This window comes from Ammodytes marinus, assembly GCF_949987685.1.
Source record: "Ammodytes marinus genome assembly, chromosome: 23".
In the NCBI taxonomy this organism is placed as follows: Eukaryota; Metazoa; Chordata; class Actinopteri; order Uranoscopiformes; family Ammodytidae; genus Ammodytes; species Ammodytes marinus.
In genome coordinates, this window is record NC_137227.1 from 10,870,029 (window position 1) to 10,890,453 (window position 20,425).

The window sequence follows — 20,425 nt, forward strand, 5'->3', positions numbered from 1 at the left end:
TGCTGCCAGTTATAAAGCACCTGGCATTCTGAATTTCTCCCAATAATTCCTGGAACTCGAGAGTCCCCCCTGGTCATTTTTGGGTCAGTTCTACATGTATTGGGTTGCTTTCTATCTTTCCCATCTGCTGTCCATTTAGTCCAGACAAGCAATAAGCAGGGTGTTATCCAAAGAAAGAGGTGGTGTTGACGTCCTGGGTTCTGATATCCTTCCATATTGAAATGACGCAGCAAAAGTGAAAGGGACCTCACAAGGACTGTGTGTAATCAGGCAGGCCGCTGGTGAAGCAATAGAGGATGCCTTTGGGAGGCAGAGATCAGCAGACATCAGATGACTGTGTTGCAACGAAATGACTTCATTGCGAAAAAGTATCCATCTTGTGTCGTTTAATTTATTATTGCGTTCTTCGTGTTTTCAGAGGAGACAAAATCTGCCAACAGGGTGACATCATTCTACTATATTTCAATCATGGTTTCTGTTGTCACAAGAATGGGGCACCACCCGTGTTGAGAAAACCCCAATGAGAAGGTGGAATGGTATTTTGATTACCCACCAGAGTAAAAGGCTTGCTAAGAAAGTGATATTGTGTGGGAGAAAATTAGGTTTTGGATCAAATACTTGCTAGTTTCAATCCTTGAACCAATGAAAATGGAACATTTGATCAACGAAAGCAGTTGGTCAACCCAAATGCAACAACTGCTATTGAGATCCCCTTGAGCAAGGCACTTAAAGTGTCTATCTCTGATGGTTGCTCACAGTTGTAGAGATGAGATCCTTGTGGTTCCAAATAATTGGACCCAAGCCTAAATAGACGTGCACACAGTAAATTAACTTTTCATATCTACATAGGAGCGGGTTGTGCCACCATATTGCACCGCCATGTTTCTACAGTAGCACAAAACACATAAAAGATACAGCCTTTTCGCATTTTCTATATATAGCCGGTGTGTACCAGAAATGCAAATGAAAAATAGCTACTGGAATAGATAACTAAATACAACTTCACTTCATCACTTGATATTGTAGAAGGACTTGAGGCAATGGTGGATGATGCCATCTTTAGTAACTAGCTTCTTGTCTTTGAAGGCTACCATAGCTTCTGTAAATTCTCTAAACGGGAGGGGTTAGGAAGTAAATAACAATTTAAAAATAAAGAAACATGATACATGGTGACTCAAGGACAGTCTGCCTAAATCTGAAAAGACCCAAGGATAATTAGACCCAAACACTTGCCATTAGAAGTGAAAGAACACCAACACTGGCATTGGTGGCAGCATTTTGGACCCAGCCCAACTAGGGTCCCTGGTCAGTTCTCTATACAATGAATGGAGTGAAGTGGACCCTCGAAGACCTCTTGCCAGCCTTGTGGTTTCACAAGCCCACTAAGAATCCACACTATAACTTCAAAGCAATATCACAGACACATCCATCCTTATCATGACATCCCTTCTCCCCCTCACACTGCCTTGTGGGGTCTAACTTAAGCTTTGGAGAGAACATACTATCCCATTAGCTTCTTATGTCAACATGATAGCAACCAAGTGCTAAATGCACAGGGTTTTCGGTAAACCTGTAGGACGTTTCAGACAGTTTGAGTTGAGTGTTAAGGACATGTTACCCAGGCTGGTTATATAAAGAAGCATTGTTTAGTGTAAGTACCTTGGATTTTTTCTTTTGCTATTAATGAATATTAATCAGCCGCAAGTCAAGTCGATTGGAATTCTTTCATACTCATCTTAGTCATGCACCTTTCTCTGCACTGTATGTTTCTGCAGTAGTGATCCTTACTCTGCACAAGTGCTCCACCTGGTGGCTAAATAATAAAACACAACATTTTCTATGTTGTCATTTGTTGCTGGTAGCACTTGATTCCAAGAAAAGCAACGTTTTTAATAATCTAATCATTTCTATTCCACCCCAAATAATGTGATACAACAAGTGATACATTGTCATAACCTGTGTTTGTGTTAATGCTAACCAGGCTGGAGAGAAGCACTACCACCCCGCATGTGCCCGATGTGCCCGCTGTGAGCAGATGTTTGCAGAGGGAGAAGAAATGTACCTGCAAGGTAAGGGCAGCTTTTGGGGAATTATTTTTGCCCTAATAACAAAGGATTGAATCCTAAAGTCTTCAGTGCTTATTTCCTCCCACTCGCCAGAAGCAGTAATATCACCATTGACCCAATGCATTGTGGATCTCCTTGATATCCTTATGACCTTGGTTATAAGCTTGGTGTGTCTGAGGCACATAGTTGACAAGGGTAGTCATTATTGTTGCTTTGATGGTAACACAAACAGCGGCTGTTGCTTTTACGTTGGTGCTTGTCAATTTAGGATGAATTGATGTATTTGTGGAAAAGCTTTTTAAAAACCATGACCATGAAAGTTTGACTGCAACAGACAATGAAGTTGTGAGTAGTTTGGAGCCTTGGTTGTCTTATTTAGAAGACACTACTAGAACAACTAAAGCCCAATTGAAATCTTTACCTTTGTCTTGTAAAGGCATCAGCAATGTTATCCATATTTATTTAACTAGTGGATGTTTTTTTTTTTGTTCACTATAGTATGGCGGTAAAAATAGCCATAGGCCTACTGTACAAAGCTACAGTAGCTAATCACATACAGTTAAGAAAAAAAAGAACATCCAAGCTAATAAAGACCAACATCAATATTGCAATTGAGTATTAAAGACATATTATAGCCATGCTAGCAGCTCTGCTTGGCTACTTTGGCTGCTTTGAGCTAAATGCTAATGTTAGCCTGAACATTTAGAAAATTGCTATGGGAATAAGCCTTTATATCATTGGGTGAGGACCACGAATGCCTCAACACAATTAGTTTCTGAATTATTTCAGTCAAGACCAAACTGGTGGTGGAACGACCAGAGTGGATGGACCGCCACATGTGAAATGTTGTAAACGATCTCTGACAATCCCCTGTCTGTGTCTCTGTTTCTTCAGGATCTTCTATCTGGCATCCTCCGTGCAGACAGGCCGCCAAGCAGGAGGAGAAGAGTAAGGTGGGTGGAAAAAGACCTCAGAGCTTGTGTAGGACAAATAGGACCAAAATAGATCCACATTCGACCACAACCCCCCTATTTTTAAAACATTGTTACCTGGATGTGATGTGTTATTGAATCATACACCTGTAAATATGGAGATACTATTCATTTAAAAACTGAAGATTCAGATTAGGCCTATATGAGAAGTCGGGTTTGGTCGGTTGGAGCGTCAATGACGAGTTCAAATTGTCTACTTTAGAACAAATGGCCGACTAAGCGCAGTGAATTGGAAGATAGCTTTACGTCCAGTATTTACCCTTCCTCCATCCTCCTCGTCATAACCCATGTCCTTCCCCAGAAGCAGGTCCGGATACAGCTCACTGAAGTCCCTGAGCAGCAGGTTGGTGCCCCCTGTATGCCCCCATGCAACCCCCCCCCCTCCCCACACATCCATACGCTGCATGGGACTGTTGACACCTTAATACTATAATATACTTGTCTTAAGGTTGAGCAGCATCCACACCCTAAGGCCACTTAGCACTGTAGCACCACTGTGTGATTTGAGAGCTGACAGATTTGATTGGTCAGTGAGCGATTGTGTTGAATACCAGTCGGCGCACGCACTGCACAGGGGATGGTCTGACGAGTGAGTAGAGATGACTGATGCATCTGCAGGAAAGATCATCAGTATCTGTAGAGGATGACGCACAATTTGAATAGACAGAGAGGCCTTAACTGAAGATCATAAAAATTAAAATTTGAAAACAGAAAATTATACTTTATAATAATAAGTATGCCTATGTTGTAATTTTTTCTGAGGGGGAAAGTCCACTGTTCAAATTGTGTCCTTTAACAAGAACTGAACGGAGCTTCACTAATAGCAACACTGTGTGTGTGATATACTGATGTGCTGTTTGAACATAAATACACGACAATGTGTTCTAGTATTTAGTTTTTCAGTTCAATGCAATAACATTAAGTAGATCTGAGCCAGCTGTTGGCCGACAATGTGACATGTTGTTTATTCACATTTACTGTATGTGTATGTATTTGAGACTTATCCATATGTTTACTTAATGGCTCCTGTTCATGTTTTATGACTGTACGTTAATATACATAGATGTGTGGATACAGGACTACTGGTCTGGATCGGAGGCCTAGCTTGGTTGCTGTTTTGTCCAAAAGCAGTTTCACACTCCTTTTTAAAATGGATAAATATGCACAATAGCTGCTGTGACCTTTTACTTTTCATCTCAATTAAATTGTTTTGGGAACTCTTCTAGCAATTATGCCTTACATCTTTTTTTAGGTTCCAGCTTCTTAAGTGGGACGTTATTCCTCAGCTTTTTAAGAGAACAATCTTAACTTTTGGTTTTAAACTTTTGATAGAACAAACCAAGCAAATGAATAGACGTCACCTCGTACTCTTAACTGTTGCATGAGCTTGAATGGTTGAACAATAAATATACCAAAATCTCTTCCACTGTGTGCATCCCAAATATTTACAAATAACTGTGTGTGTGTGTGTGTGTGTGTGTGTGTGTGTGTGTGTGTGTGTGTGTGTGTGTGTGTGTGTGTGTGTGTGTGCGCTGTGTGTGTTTCAGGTGACCCGGACTTCGTCTGAGAGCATCACCTCAGTCCCGGCCTCCAGCGCTTCGGGCTCCCCTAGCAGAGTCATCTATGTAAGGCTGCACAAAGTTCACTCAAATGATCTTGAGTGATTTTTATTACCAAAAACATAAAAAAATGCATTTTGCATAACAGGTGACCTTTTAAATTCCATCACTTCTCTTTTCTTCCAGGCCAAAATGGGAGAGGAGATGCTGGACTACAAGGATCTGGCGGCCCTTCCAAAGACCAAGGCCATCTATAACATAGACCGGCCTGACATGCTGTCCTACTCGCCGTACGTCAGCTACGCGTCTGAGGAGAGACAGTATGGAGAGGTAGGCCTGCCTCACTTCTTCTCTTCTTAAATCCATTGGTTGGAAAGTACCCCGGCCGGGACTTCAATACAATACTTGTACTCCACTTGAGCTTTTACATTTCACACATCTTTATACTGTGAAATCTATACTTTTGCCTTCATTTGAAAGCTCCAGCTACTGATGATTCACTATGCAGATCAAACCGCAGATTTTAAATAACCAAACAGTGAATAAAACACTTCATTGGCTTCACCTCTTCAAGCTGCAATGTTATTCATTTAATCTATGTTATCTTGTGTAAATTACAACTTACCTTCTGGCAACACAGCTGCAGAGCGTATTCACCTAATTGAGTAAACTTCCCGTTAGTCCCTCCCTCCTATGCCTTTTTCTTCTCATTCTTCACCTTGCTATCCCTCTATCATCATCCCTCACTCTGTCAATGAAGTCAGTTGCAGTCATTCATCCACGCCATGCTTGCTTCTCTCTCACAAATACACACCCATTCCTTTGCGATGCGTTCACAGTCCCGTAGCCCTGAGGACGTAAATCCAACGGTATACTTTGGACCCACTTCATTCCGCCCATCCATCCATCCATCATGAGTGGAGGTCATGGCTCGCTGACATTGAATGATCACTCTCATGGCTGGATGCTTAACTCATATAACCTCACTCACATATATGAGTTGGTCCTAATCATTGGCCTTTTTTTCCCCACTTTTCATTTGCAGTCCCCCCAGCTGCTTTCTCCTGCTCCCACTGAGGTAATATAATGCATCATCATGTCTCACATCATGTCTGTTGTGGATGCCACACACACCCTTCATCAGTGCTTTCCTTTGTGTGTGTGTGTGTGTGTGTGTGTGTGTGTGTGTGTGTGTGTGTGTGTGTGTGTGTGTGTGTGTGTGGACACAGCAGTGTTTAACTGCTAACACTTAGGAAGACTTGTGTGAGGTTGAAATATTGCTTTTGAGGAGAATGGAGAGCTTTTTTACATTTATGATATATGTTGCTGTTGCAAGGAGGGTTATGGTTAATTGCAACTTGGGTCTCATGTCTATAGTTCTGAAAATAGTTTATATCCGTCATGATAGCATTGTAGCCTACGAGCAGTCACATGATCAGACAGATTGCGGACAAGATTTGATTACAGCCAGATATGAACGGGAATGTTTGTTTAAAAATATCTAGCTGGCGAGCTTGCTACATCACTAAAATATTGCGACGCCTGTACAAAGCCGTAAAGCTTGTTAATATATATATATCAACTCTTAAATTGGCTTATTTCTGAATTTGAAGCATACATTTAGCAGTTAAAATAGCTTTCAGAGCAACTTAACAGTCGGCGTAAGTAAGAAGAAGCTAACTTCACCGAGCAACCACTATCGCAGCTCTTATGATTATCAACAGCTTAAATAGTCCTTTTGTATATATTACATAAAAGGGTCCATTTTTGCCTTTAAACCTTTCTTCATTCAATGACCCATTAATCAGTATGATTGGCTCTTGACATAGCCTATAACAACATGCATACTTCTCCTGCCATCCCTCTGTTATTTCCACATTAGTTGTATATTTCCCAAGACCTTTACTAATACTAGTGCAACATGATTGATCCAACTCCTTAACAATATATCAGAGATGGAGTAATTATCACATTGCTTTCTGATTATGTATGGGGGCTAATGTTTTATCCCCCCAGTAGAATGCACTGACTAGCCTACAAACTCCCAGAAAACTTGAGGTCTGCTGAAATTCTCAGCTCTTTTAAATCAAATCTGAAGACTTTTCTGTTTCCCTTTTAACCTGTCATTTTTATTTTATTTAAATGTTTTATTTCTATTCATATTTTTCTGTTATTCTATACTTGATGTATTTTAATCTTGATGTATTTCATACCCCTGTAAACAACTTTGAATGGCCTTGTGTCTGAATTGTGCTACTTGCCTTGCCTACTATTTGTTTGTGTTTTTTTAATTCCAGGGCGATGGGGAGAAGTCACCCCGTCAGCGGAGGCCCTCCAGCCCCAGCTCCAACAGCTCCCTTGGGGGCTACGGACGCTACACCCCGTCCCGATCCCCCCCGAATTACAGCCGACCAGGTATCAGCCTCAAGCACATTTAACACACAGCCCAATTAGCCATGTATTGCTATGATGTGAAAATTGCCCCATTTGAGTTGCTCATTTCTGTCATTTGAAAGGATTGCATCACCCATGAATCTTGTGAGGTTGCAAACTTTTTCCATTTCCATTGCTTCTTTATTGTTTGAATGATAAGGAACAAGATGGCGTATTTAGGAGAAAGCGTCTGCTCAAAACAGCAAACAACCACAAATGATTTATTACTTCCCCTATATTTAAAAAAATAATAATTCCTGGTGACCATATCCAAAACCAGACATTAAATTACATGCTCCTCTTCTATGGCTTGATGAAATTCTGCCACCCTTATATTACACTGCCAAACTCTATTGGAGGATCTAAAAACTACATGGCTGTCAACTCTCCTATTTGTAGCTCCTGATTAACTTTTTCTTCTGACAGCAGCGAACAATTTCTTGTTCGATACATTGGGCCCATGCTCTGTTTTTATCTACCTTTTAATGGATTAAATGAGAAATATATGTAGACGTTCTGTTTAATTATGTTATTGTCAGTGTCATTCCAGTTCAGAACTTATGCACAAAGTGTCAAGTGTCACCAGTCCTTCCATGTTGAAGGTATCAATGTATTACCTCTCAATATTGTCAATGGACTCAATATGTTTCCTGTGATCTGACATTGGACATTCAGGGCCAGAGGTACTTGGTGGTAAAAACAGCAACCAGGCCCGTGACTCCAGTACGCTCCCGTTGCCTGCGTCCCTCTTGGGGGCCATTAAATACCCCTCCACCTTGACTAGGGACTCATCACCCCTCCCCCCTCTGCACTATGCTGGTGGGACTGAAGGGAGCCTTGGTGTTGGTAGTGGCAAGACCTCCCCCACACCAGCAGGTGGCAATGCAGGCTTGTCTTTCCACCTAAACCCCACCACCCTGGCCATGCTGCAGCAGCACAACTACATCCCTTACTTCAGAGGTATCAAAGCCTGCTTGAGACTGGGACACCTGGTCCAATACAGACAATGGACGACATCATGGAACTATTGCTGTAATCTAACCTTAGAAAGAAACAAACAAAACTGTCTTTTCAAGAACTACCAAAAAGCTAATATTTGTGCCCCCAATGCAGAGTTTCCAAGGGGTTCCTTTAACAGGATAGAAGTCTGCAACCCTTGTATTTAGGATCAAAATCATGAAACCCGTAGTTCGATAGGGTTCCCAACAGCAGCAAGGTGCCGGTCCTCTCTGTATTTGACTAAGTCCAAAGGTCTTAAAGAAAGAATGGAGTGCTGTGATACAACCAGTGAATTGACCTCACTAGGGCATGGGTTGTGGTTATGCACCAGATTAACCATGTGTTGAAAAGTCATACTCTGAGTATTTGGGTCTCTTGGTTCACCAATGAGTCATAATGGGAAACAGAACTGCTGACCTCGCGTGCGCCACATTTTACAGTTTGATCACTCATGAAGATTTATTTGTGTTAAAGGTGGAGTCAGTGATTCTGGAGAATGCTTGTACTCAAAATCACTTTTTTGTCAAAATGTGTGAATATCCCGTCATGCTACCTGTCCGTACTGTGTCTGACCTGAAAAAGTCTGGTTTTAATACACAGCCTAGGCTCTGTAAACGCGTATGTAAACAGGGGGTATGTGAACGAAGGGACCCACCGTAGCTAGCAACATACCTATTTACAGAGCCTAGGCTGTGTATTAACACCTGATTTTGTTTTCAGCACACACACATTATGGACAATTCGCAGATCCTGAGATAATCACTGATTTTGACAAAAAGTGATTTACATTCTCCAAAATCACTTACTCTACCTTTCATTCTTGAATCAAAGCCATGAAACAGCTTACGCCATTTATGGTACCACATGTTCCCGAAATCAACATCACAAACCGATACTGTACAGGTTCCCCTTGCACGTTTGAATCCCTGCTTAAAAAAAGGCTTATCCAACTACCTTCCTTTGCTTCATCTTCTTTCCCATACCCTGACCATCATTACCCCTTTAGGGTTCAAACAGGACCCTACCCTACCTGACCCTAATCCTAGGACATCCCTGCATCTCAGTTTACCTCCTCCTAACGGTAAACATACTAGTAGTCTCTCTTTCTCTGTGTATCCCACCTCCCCATAGTGGAATGGTTAGCAGGTTTTGTGATGTTGTCCGGTATCGTGGTGTTGTCTGGTTTCATGGGGTGCATCAAGGTACATTACTAGGACCACTCAGAGTTTCTCATTCTGCCTGCCCCCTTCACTTGTGTCTGTAAAGGTGTTGTTGTGGTGCATGGTTTTAACTTGATGTAATACCTAATAGTGTGACCTGGATACGTATGGCATTTTTGTTTTTACAGTAAGGTTAAGGAGAATTTCATTGTTGTGCTTGTCTGTTGAGATTGTTGACCAGATTTCTTTGCCTGCCTTTGACCACTAATACACCCCATTGTCTTTCCTGAATGATCCATTGTTCACTGTCATGTTGTCATTGTGTCAGACTTTATCCCTTTGGTGTTAACCTGCTTTGGTCTTCTATGTGAATCTATGGAGGAGAGTGCAGGTTTGGTGTTTAGAGGATTGTTAAGCAGAGAAAATGGAGGTTTGAGGCAGGGGAAGAGAATCATTGGTGCAGTGTGATTTGTTTTACAGGAGCACAACTGCAATAACAGCAGAGTCATTATTTGCTTACAGCTCATTTAACCAAAGCAAAGATAGCACAACAGTTTAAGTGCAAAGCAAAGAGATAATGAGTCAGCATGTTTGACTGGTGACTATGAAGCATTATCTGTAAATGTTGTCATCACTACATTTTACAGCAGATAACACGATTAAAAAATACACCATGACACACTTTACACAGAAACTATGAACTTAAAGATAACGGAGGTCTACAAACACATGGTCAAATGTTGCGGGAAGATACTGTAGTACTCTGAATGTATACTGTATAGATGATTACAAATGGACAATTCTGTTTTTTAGTTAGAATAGCGGCGCAAACAGCCCTAACTTTTCACTGCAAGTTGTTCTCACGTTGGTCGATTTTCACTTATAGTTAACCTTTGCCTGAAAAAGGACGTTATTTTTGTACTGTACAGAACCCTTGCAGAAGGAACACATTTTTCTAACATATGCTTCTTGGGACTATTGCTGATTAAAAGGAGCAGGGAAACAGCATGAGCTTCCACTCGGACATTTTGCACAGAAGATCACGAACACGCGGTTCCAGGGTTTCGGTGGTTTTTCCATGACAGGGCGGAGAGGCCTGAGACGGAGAGTTCTCCAGTGGAGAAGAAGAAAGAAAGAAAGAAAGAAAGAAAGAAAGAAAGAAAGAAAGAAAGAAAGAAAGAAAGAAAGAAAGAAAGAAAGAAAGAAAGCGTGGGGGAACGGAGGGATGAAATAGCCCGAGCTGTAATTTGGGGGTCTGTTTGCCAGTTGCAGTGGCATGTAACACAGTGCGCCGCTGGCCCTGTTGTAGGCCCTAGCGGTTCTTAACATGCCGTGAAAGAGGGATATTTGTTTTCATGCAACAGGCTTGTGCTTTAATGAGCTATCAGATTCCCTCAGAGCAGTCACTGTGGTTATAAGAATTAGGCCACACTTTGATGTGTTGTGTAATGGAAATGGCTAGGATAAATAAGGGAAGCTCTTTTTATCGTCCTGATTATGATCCCCTTGTGTACATCATGCTATTGATATTATGGTCTTTGATTAATGAATAGCCTTAACAAAAATGTGTTTGTTCACATGAGTTATTATAACGCATCTCCTCCCTAAACTTTTCCAAGCTTCCCAACACTTCCTCCTTTACTCCAGATGTTTGTATATATGGAGGATCTGCCCTACATTTAGACCTGAGCTAACAGCACCCTGGTGTGTACACATGTGTGTTTATGGGCATGTGTGTGTGTGTGTTTAGCCTAATGTGTAGGAGATCACTCCGACCAGCACTATCAGCACTGCTGTGTGTGTCAGTGATCTCATCCACTTGCATCCAGATCGCTGCCAGGGGTTTCTCTGTGTCAGCGGGGTGGAGTGTGTGTTCAATCAGCTAACACTCTCTCTCAGGCATACTCTTTCTTTCTTTCTTTTTCTCTCTCTGTCTCTCTCTCTCTCTCTCTCTCTCTCTCTCTCTCTCTCTCTCTGCTTCTTACTCAAAGCTCTGGATGTAGAGTGTTTATTACTTTTGGCCTTAAGGGTGTCAGTGACTCCATCACCCAGCCTGCCTGTGACGCAACACCATGGTGGACCATCATACATAACACAACACACACATGTGCAGAATGTGAATTTATGTTACATTCTCACTCTTAAAACAAACCACGTAAACAAAACTGAATGAAAATGTACTTTAAGTAAGCTACACTTAGATATAAAGAAACACAAAAATACTGCAAGAAATCTTGTGATAAGTGATGAGCGCAAAGTCTCCTGGTTAGATAGATAGATAGATAGATAGATAGATAGATAGATAGATAGATAGATAGATAGATAGATAGATAGATAGATAGATAGATAGATAGATAGATAGATAGATAGATAGATAGATAGATAGATAGATAGATAGATAGACGGACGGACGGACGGACGGACGGACGGACGGACGGACGGACGGACGGACAGACAGACAGACAGACAGACAGACAGACAGACAGACAGACAGACAGACAGACGTAAGAAATACTACTCGAAGACGTCTGTGTCTCATCACTTAACAGTTCAAAAGACCTACAGAATTCTCCACCAAAACTTCAGTGAATTTGTTCAAGACATCGATTCGGTACACTACACAGCGATATGGCTGGGTTATCAAGTCACCTGCATCGTTTTAGTAATCACGGCTTCATACTTGAGCTTAATCAATATGCTTACCATAACGCTGCCTTTTTGCCTCCCCTCCCAACACCCTTTGTTTTTCTCCCAAACCCCTTTACCCCTTTTTTTGCCTCCCATAACGCCAAACCACAACTCCGTTCCCCCAATGGAGGCAGTGAAAGTGGTCGGAGCACCCCCAGCTTATCTACCTATTCTGACGGCAAATCCCCCTCCTCTACTTCCACTTACATGGCTGCTCCCAGGCATTTCCACGTACCAGGTAGGCCATACATAGCCGCACCCGCTTTGGGAACCAACTCAACTTGTAACTCTTCCTACATCTTTTACACATTCCGTAAGAGTAGGCTTTACTCAGTCGACACAGATGTGACAAGGTAAGCTTTGACGTAAGATAAGAAATAACTGCAGCAAGGTTAACACTTCAACCAAATGAGTGTTAGGAAGTGCAAGATTCTGATTTGGTGTTCAGCTACTAATTCTTATTGAACAAGTAAACTAGTTTTGTCCTGATTGTACTATTATTTTCCAGTGCATCGGACCCCTTTCTTTGCAGGTACATACAAATTCAAATATGTGTGACAAGGGCATACAAGACATTTTCATATTCTTCCCCTTAACCCCAAACTATTTTGTAAGGTTTGCCTATTGTTCCAAGTCTGATTCGGGCCAACCGTCATAACTGGAGAAACTTCCTGTGAATAGATAGTTTAAATTGATGAACACGCCACTTGAAAATGAACAACATAATGATGTCCCCAAAAGTAATGAAAGGCTATTGGCAAAAAAGTTACCCAAGAGTTAAAAGCAGACCTTTACTTCACATTGTGTACCTTCAAGTTCTGCTGTGGAAAAAAAAAGATACGATAAAATCTTAAATATCTTAAAGGAACTAAATTTAAAAAAAAACGGCTTGATCCAATGTCAAGTAGCTAAACTTTTTTTCATGATTAGAAACAACAACGTGAACAGCTGTCGGAATGCCATAGTTTTGGTCTCTGTGGATTTTATGACCGTACACTACAATCATGGAACCCGGCCAAGGCTACAGAGCCCTTTAACCTTATTTATGACCTCAGCACTCCTCATGCTAGTCTACAATGTGTTGAAATAGCTCTCCTAGGGGAATAGTTAAAGTCTATTTTTCACACTTTAATACCATTTATTTGTGATGCATTCTTTAGTAAACAATTATTTTTGCACTTGGAAGGAAGGCAAACATTATGCACATGGCTTGTGCAACCGGTCTGCACTGCTGTGGATTTAATCAGAACCAAGAAAAAAATAATAATCAAAGTACAAGAACATTTGTGTAAGCCACAAGTTTTCAGATTCGTGCCACCTAAGAATGGAACCGTTCTCTTGAGTGTTCTTGGCCTCCTTTTATTCCCCACTGTGCTAATTTCAAGGCAATTTTCTCTTTGACGCGGCAATGATCTGAAATGAGATTGCATCACTTTGAATCAAATTCTAGGCTAAAGGCTCTGACAGGACGTTGACGTTGAACAGTCTCACTTTTCATATCTTTCGGTTCACTCGCATGAGGAAAATCCTTTTGATCCGACATATTGTTCCCATTGACAATTACACTGTCACTCAAAAAAAAAAAAAAAAAATCCCATGTTAGCCGCAAATTAAGTGGGGGACAAAAAACACGGACAGCAATTATCCACTTAATAGCTTTCATAGCCATCGTCCTTATTGCTTTAATATGGATATTGTTTCATATGCTCGCAGGCACTGAAACAATTAAGGCGGTGGGGGGAGTTAGCCCATATGTGTTGTTTTATTGTGAGTCATGTTTCTGCTGTGGCTAAAATGTGTGACAGTTGTTACCATACGCTTCTCTGTCAGAGGGTCCACTGATACTAAGATGGATTAGATCAGCCTTAAGGGAAAAACATACTGTACCTATTATTCTCCAGAGGCACTTCTTCATCTAGCGATACATCAGTTAATGCAACAAGACTTTAATTAACCTTCAACCATTTTTCCCTCTTCTGTTGTTATGTGTATATGAATGATTTAGGTGTCCATTTTGATTTAATTTAGAAAATCTCCCCCCAAAAGAATGCTAATACAAGTTGACTGTTTTGATGCCTGGGGGCCATGTGTGGTTTTCTAATGTTATGTCGTTGAATTGTTCTGCATCAAATAACCTTCCCTTTCCTGTTAAACTTAAGACCGACAAATTGATATATATTGAAAATGTTGCATGGATAATATTAAAAAGTGCTGATGTTTCTGAATTGCCATGTTAAAAAAATTACAAATGTTTTGTGTTGAATCAACCTTTAATGCGCCCTCCCCCCTCCGTTTGCTTCTTCGAAAAATATCTCTCATCCCTCTCGATAACTGCTAACTCATGCTTCTTTTTCTCCATTCTTTCTTTCTCTTTCTTTCTCTCCCTACCCTACCCATGTTTGCTACCTCCATTTTTCCCCCTGTTCCCATCTTCAGAGACTTTGGTCAAAGATAATCTCTATAGAAAACCCCCAATCTACAGACAGCATGGTACAGTCCGTTACTGTTTTAACACATTTCCTCCTCTTGGTCTGGTCTCTGCACGATGTGTCGCATGTTCGCCTGTCAGTCATCCGTTTAGCCCAGTTCTACCTTTACCTGTACGAGTGGTGTAGCCCTTATGTTATTAAAAAATCAACTTGCACAATCTATCAAGGGTGACAATTTGGACGGAGGGCAAAGTTACAACAAAGTGAACTAAAAAAGAAACACTAAATTTTGCAACCCAAAGGTTTTGGTGAAAGACAGCAGGCTATTTGGCCCTGCGCTGAAAGAAGCTGTTCTTCCTTGCAGTACTGTTAAGTGATTTAATACTGCACTACGCTAGACGGCTACGTAAATATTCAGAAAAAAGCTGCTAATATATTCCACAAAGGCTCATTTGAGTAATACATCTCTCAAAAACTTACCACTAGCAGTCAAATATCCATACTGGACAATTCATGATTCAGTTACGTGTTAGCGCCCTAACCCTTTCGGCGAACAGGATGCCCCAAAATTCCTTTAAAAAAGAAGAACCCGTAGCCATGGTCTTTCCCTAACCTTAATCAAAACTGAACTAAACTAAACCAGTTTAAAAATGATTGGAAGTATCAACCTCTAGAGGGCAGTGCAGCAGCCGTTTCCTGCAATACCTAAAATAAATAGACTTGGATTTTTAAAACAATTGATAAAAGTCTGCATATATTTGTATATGTAAAACACATCGCCCCACATTTCAATATCTGATTTGACATCGCAACACAGCGACACATCAGTTATTCCTTTCTAGTGAAGGACTGTTGTTTGTTGACTTGTTGGTGGTTGGTTTTACTCAACCCCGTTCATGCATGTCTGCTCTCATCTCACCAGCTCATTTGTTTTAGTGGTGATACTGTCACTGTGTGTGTGTGTGTGTGTGTGTGTGTGTGTGTGTGTCTATGTCCACTGTGAGTGGTTGTGGGTACATCATTCACCTTTGTATGGTGGCATTTGTATAGAACTGGTCACTGTTTTCAATCACTAATAACCATTGTTTGTTTGTCTAGTGTATGGTGAAAGGTTTTCACTATATTTTCCCTCAAGCTATAAGTGCACACTCACAACACCTTACCATAGAAGTCCACAGAGCTTTTATCCCTTCTCCCACACACTTGAATATTTTTCTTTATGAAATATGACAAGTCAATCAGCTGCATATGGCATATAGTCCTACAGATGAATGAGCCGGCTGTCGGCATCTAGATCGTATGCATTCCATCAGACGTGAGGTCACTGACAAGGCGTGTGCTGTCTGCCAAAAATGGGGGAAGAAATCTTTATCTACTTTGGTCTCAAGAAACAAAACATGTAATGGTTTAACGTTGGAACTGTATGAAGTGACATTACATAATCTTTTGGGGGAATTTTGCCCATAGGTTAAGGTATCTGATACATGGTAAGAGTGTTGTCATCAAATTAATCTAAATACCTCTTTTAAGTGTAGGCTAACATGCTAATGCTTTAGCATGCCGTAGGCTATGTGTCTAACAGTGTACAAAAAGAAAGGAAACAATCTGTGCACACAAATGACTTATTAATATAGGTATACATTAGGCTATGTGCTACTTCTGCTTCTAGCTTGTAGCTAACACTCTGGGTATACCTCGCTAACAATTGCTACATCAACATATACATTTTGTTGAAAGTGTCTTACTGTTACAGTAGTTTTTCCATTGCTTGTAAGCAGTCATTAAATTGTTTTGGCCATCGTAAAGAAGTTCCAGGCATATACTTTGGATTTTTTCCTATTAGGAGGCCCCTTTGATATCCCTTACCCAGAGCACTAATTGAGTAATTTAAGATTTTAAGTAGGCAATTTATTTCTCAGATTTGATTGATTTTCCAAAGGAAAATGTAATAATTGCCTTATTACGCATTATTATTTAATTTTTCAATGACACCTACTGGGCAGTGGAGTAGCGCATTTGGAGAGCTATGTAATATAAAATAACAAGGCTGTTGGTAGCATTTTAGTAAAATAAGGGGAAAACAAGGATTTATCCTGTGGTGATCATGATCTTACAGAGCAAATGTAATGGAAATCTTGCTGTGACCATGGATGTCCCAACCTCATTGTAATCAGCACTATAGTTGTTAAGAAAGCCTGCTATGGTTAATGGGTCTGGGTCTGGTAAATGGCCTGCAAACACAATGTTGAGACACATATTGGTGGTTTGCTATCCAGCCGTTTTTAATGTACAGCTATGTGCATGTAAATAGAGCGCATTCTCTGTAGATGCCGTCTGCAGCTGATGATGTCATGGGGTGATTTACTGTAGAGTTAACGGTGCGGCACGGTGGAGTCTTGGGGCAGATACTCCAGCACATTAACTGTGACATCCTGTAACATGTGACTGTTTTACAGCTTCTAGAACATCCTGGCAGGATGGGGAGGATAGCAAGGTGGGTCTGTGTGTATGTGTGTGTGTCTTTATCTCTCCATATCCGTCTCTTTTCAAGCCATTTTTCGTGAAGTTTTCAAATACTGTACATCCATTTTACTAATTCACTAACTCATACTCTGCCATCATCCATCATTTCTTTTCCATTGTTCTGTCTTTCTTTCTCTCTCTTTATATCTTTGTCTCTACAGAGGACCAGTTGGATGATCTTGAAGAGTGAGATCGATGGACACATGGGTCCAGAAGACATGGACCCCTGCAAGTCCACTAGCAGTTTGCCCACTGACGCCTCCCTGCCCAGTGAGTATAGCTAAACCACGAGTTAAGCCTGCTTTGAATGACATAACGCAAACAAAATGGAGATTGAAAGGACTCAGAAGTATAAAATTAAAAAGATTATTATACATTTTCTTTTCATCCTGGCAGATTACTCCTACAAGTGTGCCTCCTTACCAGGCTATGGAAGAAATGGCATCTACAAGGTGAGCTGCCAAATTATGTGGCACACAATGTAATTGGAATATATATATATACAGTACGTAATGCACTTTAAAAGATCTTTGGGCTCAGAACGTGAAGCTTCTTGTAACTTGGATAGATTAGCCAAAGACCTTGATTTAGTCAAAGCTAAAACTAAATAGAAGACATTCATCTCGCTACGATTTTACGTCAAAGCTTTGATGCGTGTTTACAACGCAAAGTTTTTACTTAGTCCTCATGTTCTTTTCCAATTACGTTTGAGTAATCTTGAGGTTAGTTTCCGACATGTCAGGTCTTCTTACTACCCCGCAGATATATTAAGCAAAGGTGACACGTTCCAAGAATTCAAGCTTGTATTTTTGCAAGCACAATGGTATCATAAACAACAAAACCAATGACTTAAAATACAAAATGAACCAAAATCGTAATACACCAGTTCCTATAACCCACCTAATCTAAACTCCCTTTCTTGTCTCATCTGGCACCAGGGTTTATGTATTTCCACTAAGCCAACATGACACAATACCCTAACCCGAATGACATACAATAACCGTTTTTTTTTTTTTTTTTTTTTTTTTTTTCATGTTTATACTACACACTTTGTGTAGTTATAGCGGTGTCTTGTAATCCTGTGTGGGATGGGCCACTTGTGTGGCATGACACGAAAATAAAAATATCATTCATATCATTCATACAATAACCGGTATCAATGTCCCGTTCACTTCAGGTCTGGCACAATAAAGAACGGGCGCTAAGCCTTGGCCTCAACGGATTTGAATTGACTGTCGCATTAAGAACTGACTCAATGTACGGTGACTTGTTTAGGGAAATGAGGTGTGCCTGTCACCATAGCGATGGGATTAAACAAGCACACTGCACACAGATTAGAAGAGCCTTAAAGAAAGAGTTGCGACGATCTGACTGTAGTTGCATTTTAGGCTACTGGCTAGTGCTTCTTTCTTTTTTTGCGAGTTCTATCACCGCTGCCCTACGGTAGTCAAAGATCAAGATCAAAATGGTTTATTTGTCATATTCCGAACAATTTTGGCACCAGACGTTGGCAATGTATAGGAGTCTCAAGAGTTCACAGTCTTAATGTGTTTACACCATAGCTCTATCAAACTCCCCAACCCACTCTCTACTGATCAACACAGCAAACCTCGGAGCCCATTTAAAAGTGTTTCTCCTTTTTTTTTTTTTTTTTTTTTCAACCTCCCCAAGCTTTTTCCCTAACAGTTTTGGTATCCAATTACACAGACAGGGGTCGGTCCGTACCATTCATTCCACACACAGGCAGGACTGTGGTTTATTATGAGGACGTTGGGGGGTATTTAGTCTGTCATCCACCGATGTGATATTGCTGCTGTCCCTCTGTGTTTGTTGATGGACAGAGGATATGCAGACAAAACAGTACAGAGAAGGAAATGAAAGCTCGGGAGCCATGACGGATTCATGGCTCAAAGTATATTGAACTTTTTTTTCCCTCTTGCTGACATTACAGGTTAGCGTTGTTGACATGGGGGTCGTAGTGTGTTGGCAGTAGAATGAAGGGAGATTTTTTCCCATTAAATGCAGAGCTATGTAACACGATACTTGCGATAAACAGTATCTTTTTGAGCAAGCATATATTACTCGTATACAGACTGAGATAGTGCTATATCTCCACTGGAAGTGTAATTGAAATAAGATTGCAAACATACAGATGGTAATCGACTATATACAGTAGTACACTGAGCCTACAGACACACTCTAGCCTACTTTCACACAGCTGTGCTTTTAGCTAAATGCTAACAACAATGTGCTAACCCACCCAAGTTATACTGTATTTGCCATGTTCACTGCATTCATGTTCATCAATCATTCAGTATGTCGCTTTACCTGTCTATATAGAGATAACCTTTTACATTTAGCCGATTAATCATTTCAACCTCAGAACACAGCTTTCATGATTTTGTTTGAATACGCGGAAAAGCTAACTAACCATATTTCAAAGACTATATCGCTAATTAGCTTGTTGGCTGTTTCACTAAAACATCTAAAAAATATATCTGAAATTGCTGGCTGGTCCTTGGTTTGTCAGCTACAGTTCACAGCTCACATTTGTTTAAGCCCAACTGCCACAACAGTTGAAGCATTTCTTTCAATTTGAATTGTGTCTGTATATTAATAGATTGCTTTGAACAAGCATCACTGTAGCCAGATTAGCTCGACATCCTGTCCAACATCAACATTTCCCTCTTTTTTTTAAGTCTCTCCATTGACGCAAAGAATGTGTCACGCTCACTTCCTATGTGTCACCCTAAAAGAATGTGAGCAAGTCAAGGGCAATGGCAGTGACTAAAAGGCCTTCGGATGAACCCTGGGTTTGATAAAGACCAGCCATCTTTCTTGGCAATGAGGACATCTGAATGATGGTCTAACTGGTCTGTGTTTATATGTGTGTGTGCTCCTATAGGCTGCTGAGATGCCGGAGGATGAAGTGGACCCTGACTCCCAGAGCTGGGGAGGCATGAGAGGTGAGTGTGAATAATAACTGTCCATTGATTGTGTTCCTCTTTATTTGATTTGGTTTTTAAACTTTTTGTGTGTGTTGATATAGATTACTTTTTGTAAATAACTCAAATACATACAAGGTAGACAAGGTAGTCAGCAGATATTTGGATGGTATCCCTTTCGTACATCACTTGACTATGGTAACCTAAATTGCCTCAATATAACTTGACCTGTTACTTTCCTTATCCTAAAAATAGGGAACCATGGCATTTCAACAGAAAATACATCTGCATCTGCAATTTTGATAAGTGATTATTGTTTGAAGAATACTTGAGGGAAAAATGCAATTACTAGTTCCATATTCTCAATTGCCCATATGTGTCGCCTTTAGTGTTACCACAAACAGTTAACACAATATATTTGGGCTATAATGTTGGTTGAGTAAAACAAGTTGTCTTGGGCCCTGGGAAATTGAATTATGCATTTTTTAACTATTTCTTCTGACATGTAAGATCAACCAATTAATCAGGATGATACTCTAAAGAATGATGCAGTCAAAATGATGAAAATCCTTAAATTAAAATTGAACATAAAGGTTTTACATGACGTTGTTCAGGTGAAACATCATCTCAT

At 40.5% G+C, this 20,425-nt stretch overlaps 1 protein-coding gene across 4 annotated transcripts in view; it reads left to right on the forward strand.

Annotated features, from left to right (window-relative positions):
• The window catches only part of ablim2 (actin binding LIM protein family, member 2), a 67,920-nt gene extending 48,081 nt beyond the window's left edge, over positions 1-19,839 (forward strand). For 2 of the 4 annotated variants that reach the window (XM_080051983.1, XM_080051982.1), the window contains exons 7-18: positions 1,982-2,069; positions 2,961-3,019; positions 4,606-4,683; positions 4,804-4,947; positions 5,663-5,695; positions 6,915-7,032; positions 12,028-12,135; positions 14,334-14,387; positions 16,783-16,820; positions 17,011-17,119; positions 17,246-17,301; positions 19,755-19,839. In XM_080051983.1, the coding sequence (XP_079908109.1) occupies positions 1,982-2,069; positions 2,961-3,019; positions 4,606-4,683; positions 4,804-4,947; positions 5,663-5,695; positions 6,915-7,032; positions 12,028-12,135; positions 14,334-14,387; positions 16,783-16,820; positions 17,011-17,119; positions 17,246-17,301; positions 19,755-19,829 (960 nt within the window). In that variant the 3' untranslated portion in view covers positions 19,830-19,839. The remainder of the gene's footprint in view (positions 1-1,981; positions 2,070-2,960; positions 3,020-4,605; positions 4,684-4,803; positions 4,948-5,662; positions 5,696-6,914; positions 7,033-12,027; positions 12,136-14,333; positions 14,388-16,782; positions 16,821-17,010; positions 17,120-17,245; positions 17,302-19,754) is intronic. The other 2 variants (XM_080051985.1, XM_080051984.1) reach the window with 2 other exon arrangements.
• The last annotated feature ends 586 nt before the right edge of the window (positions 19,840-20,425 follow it).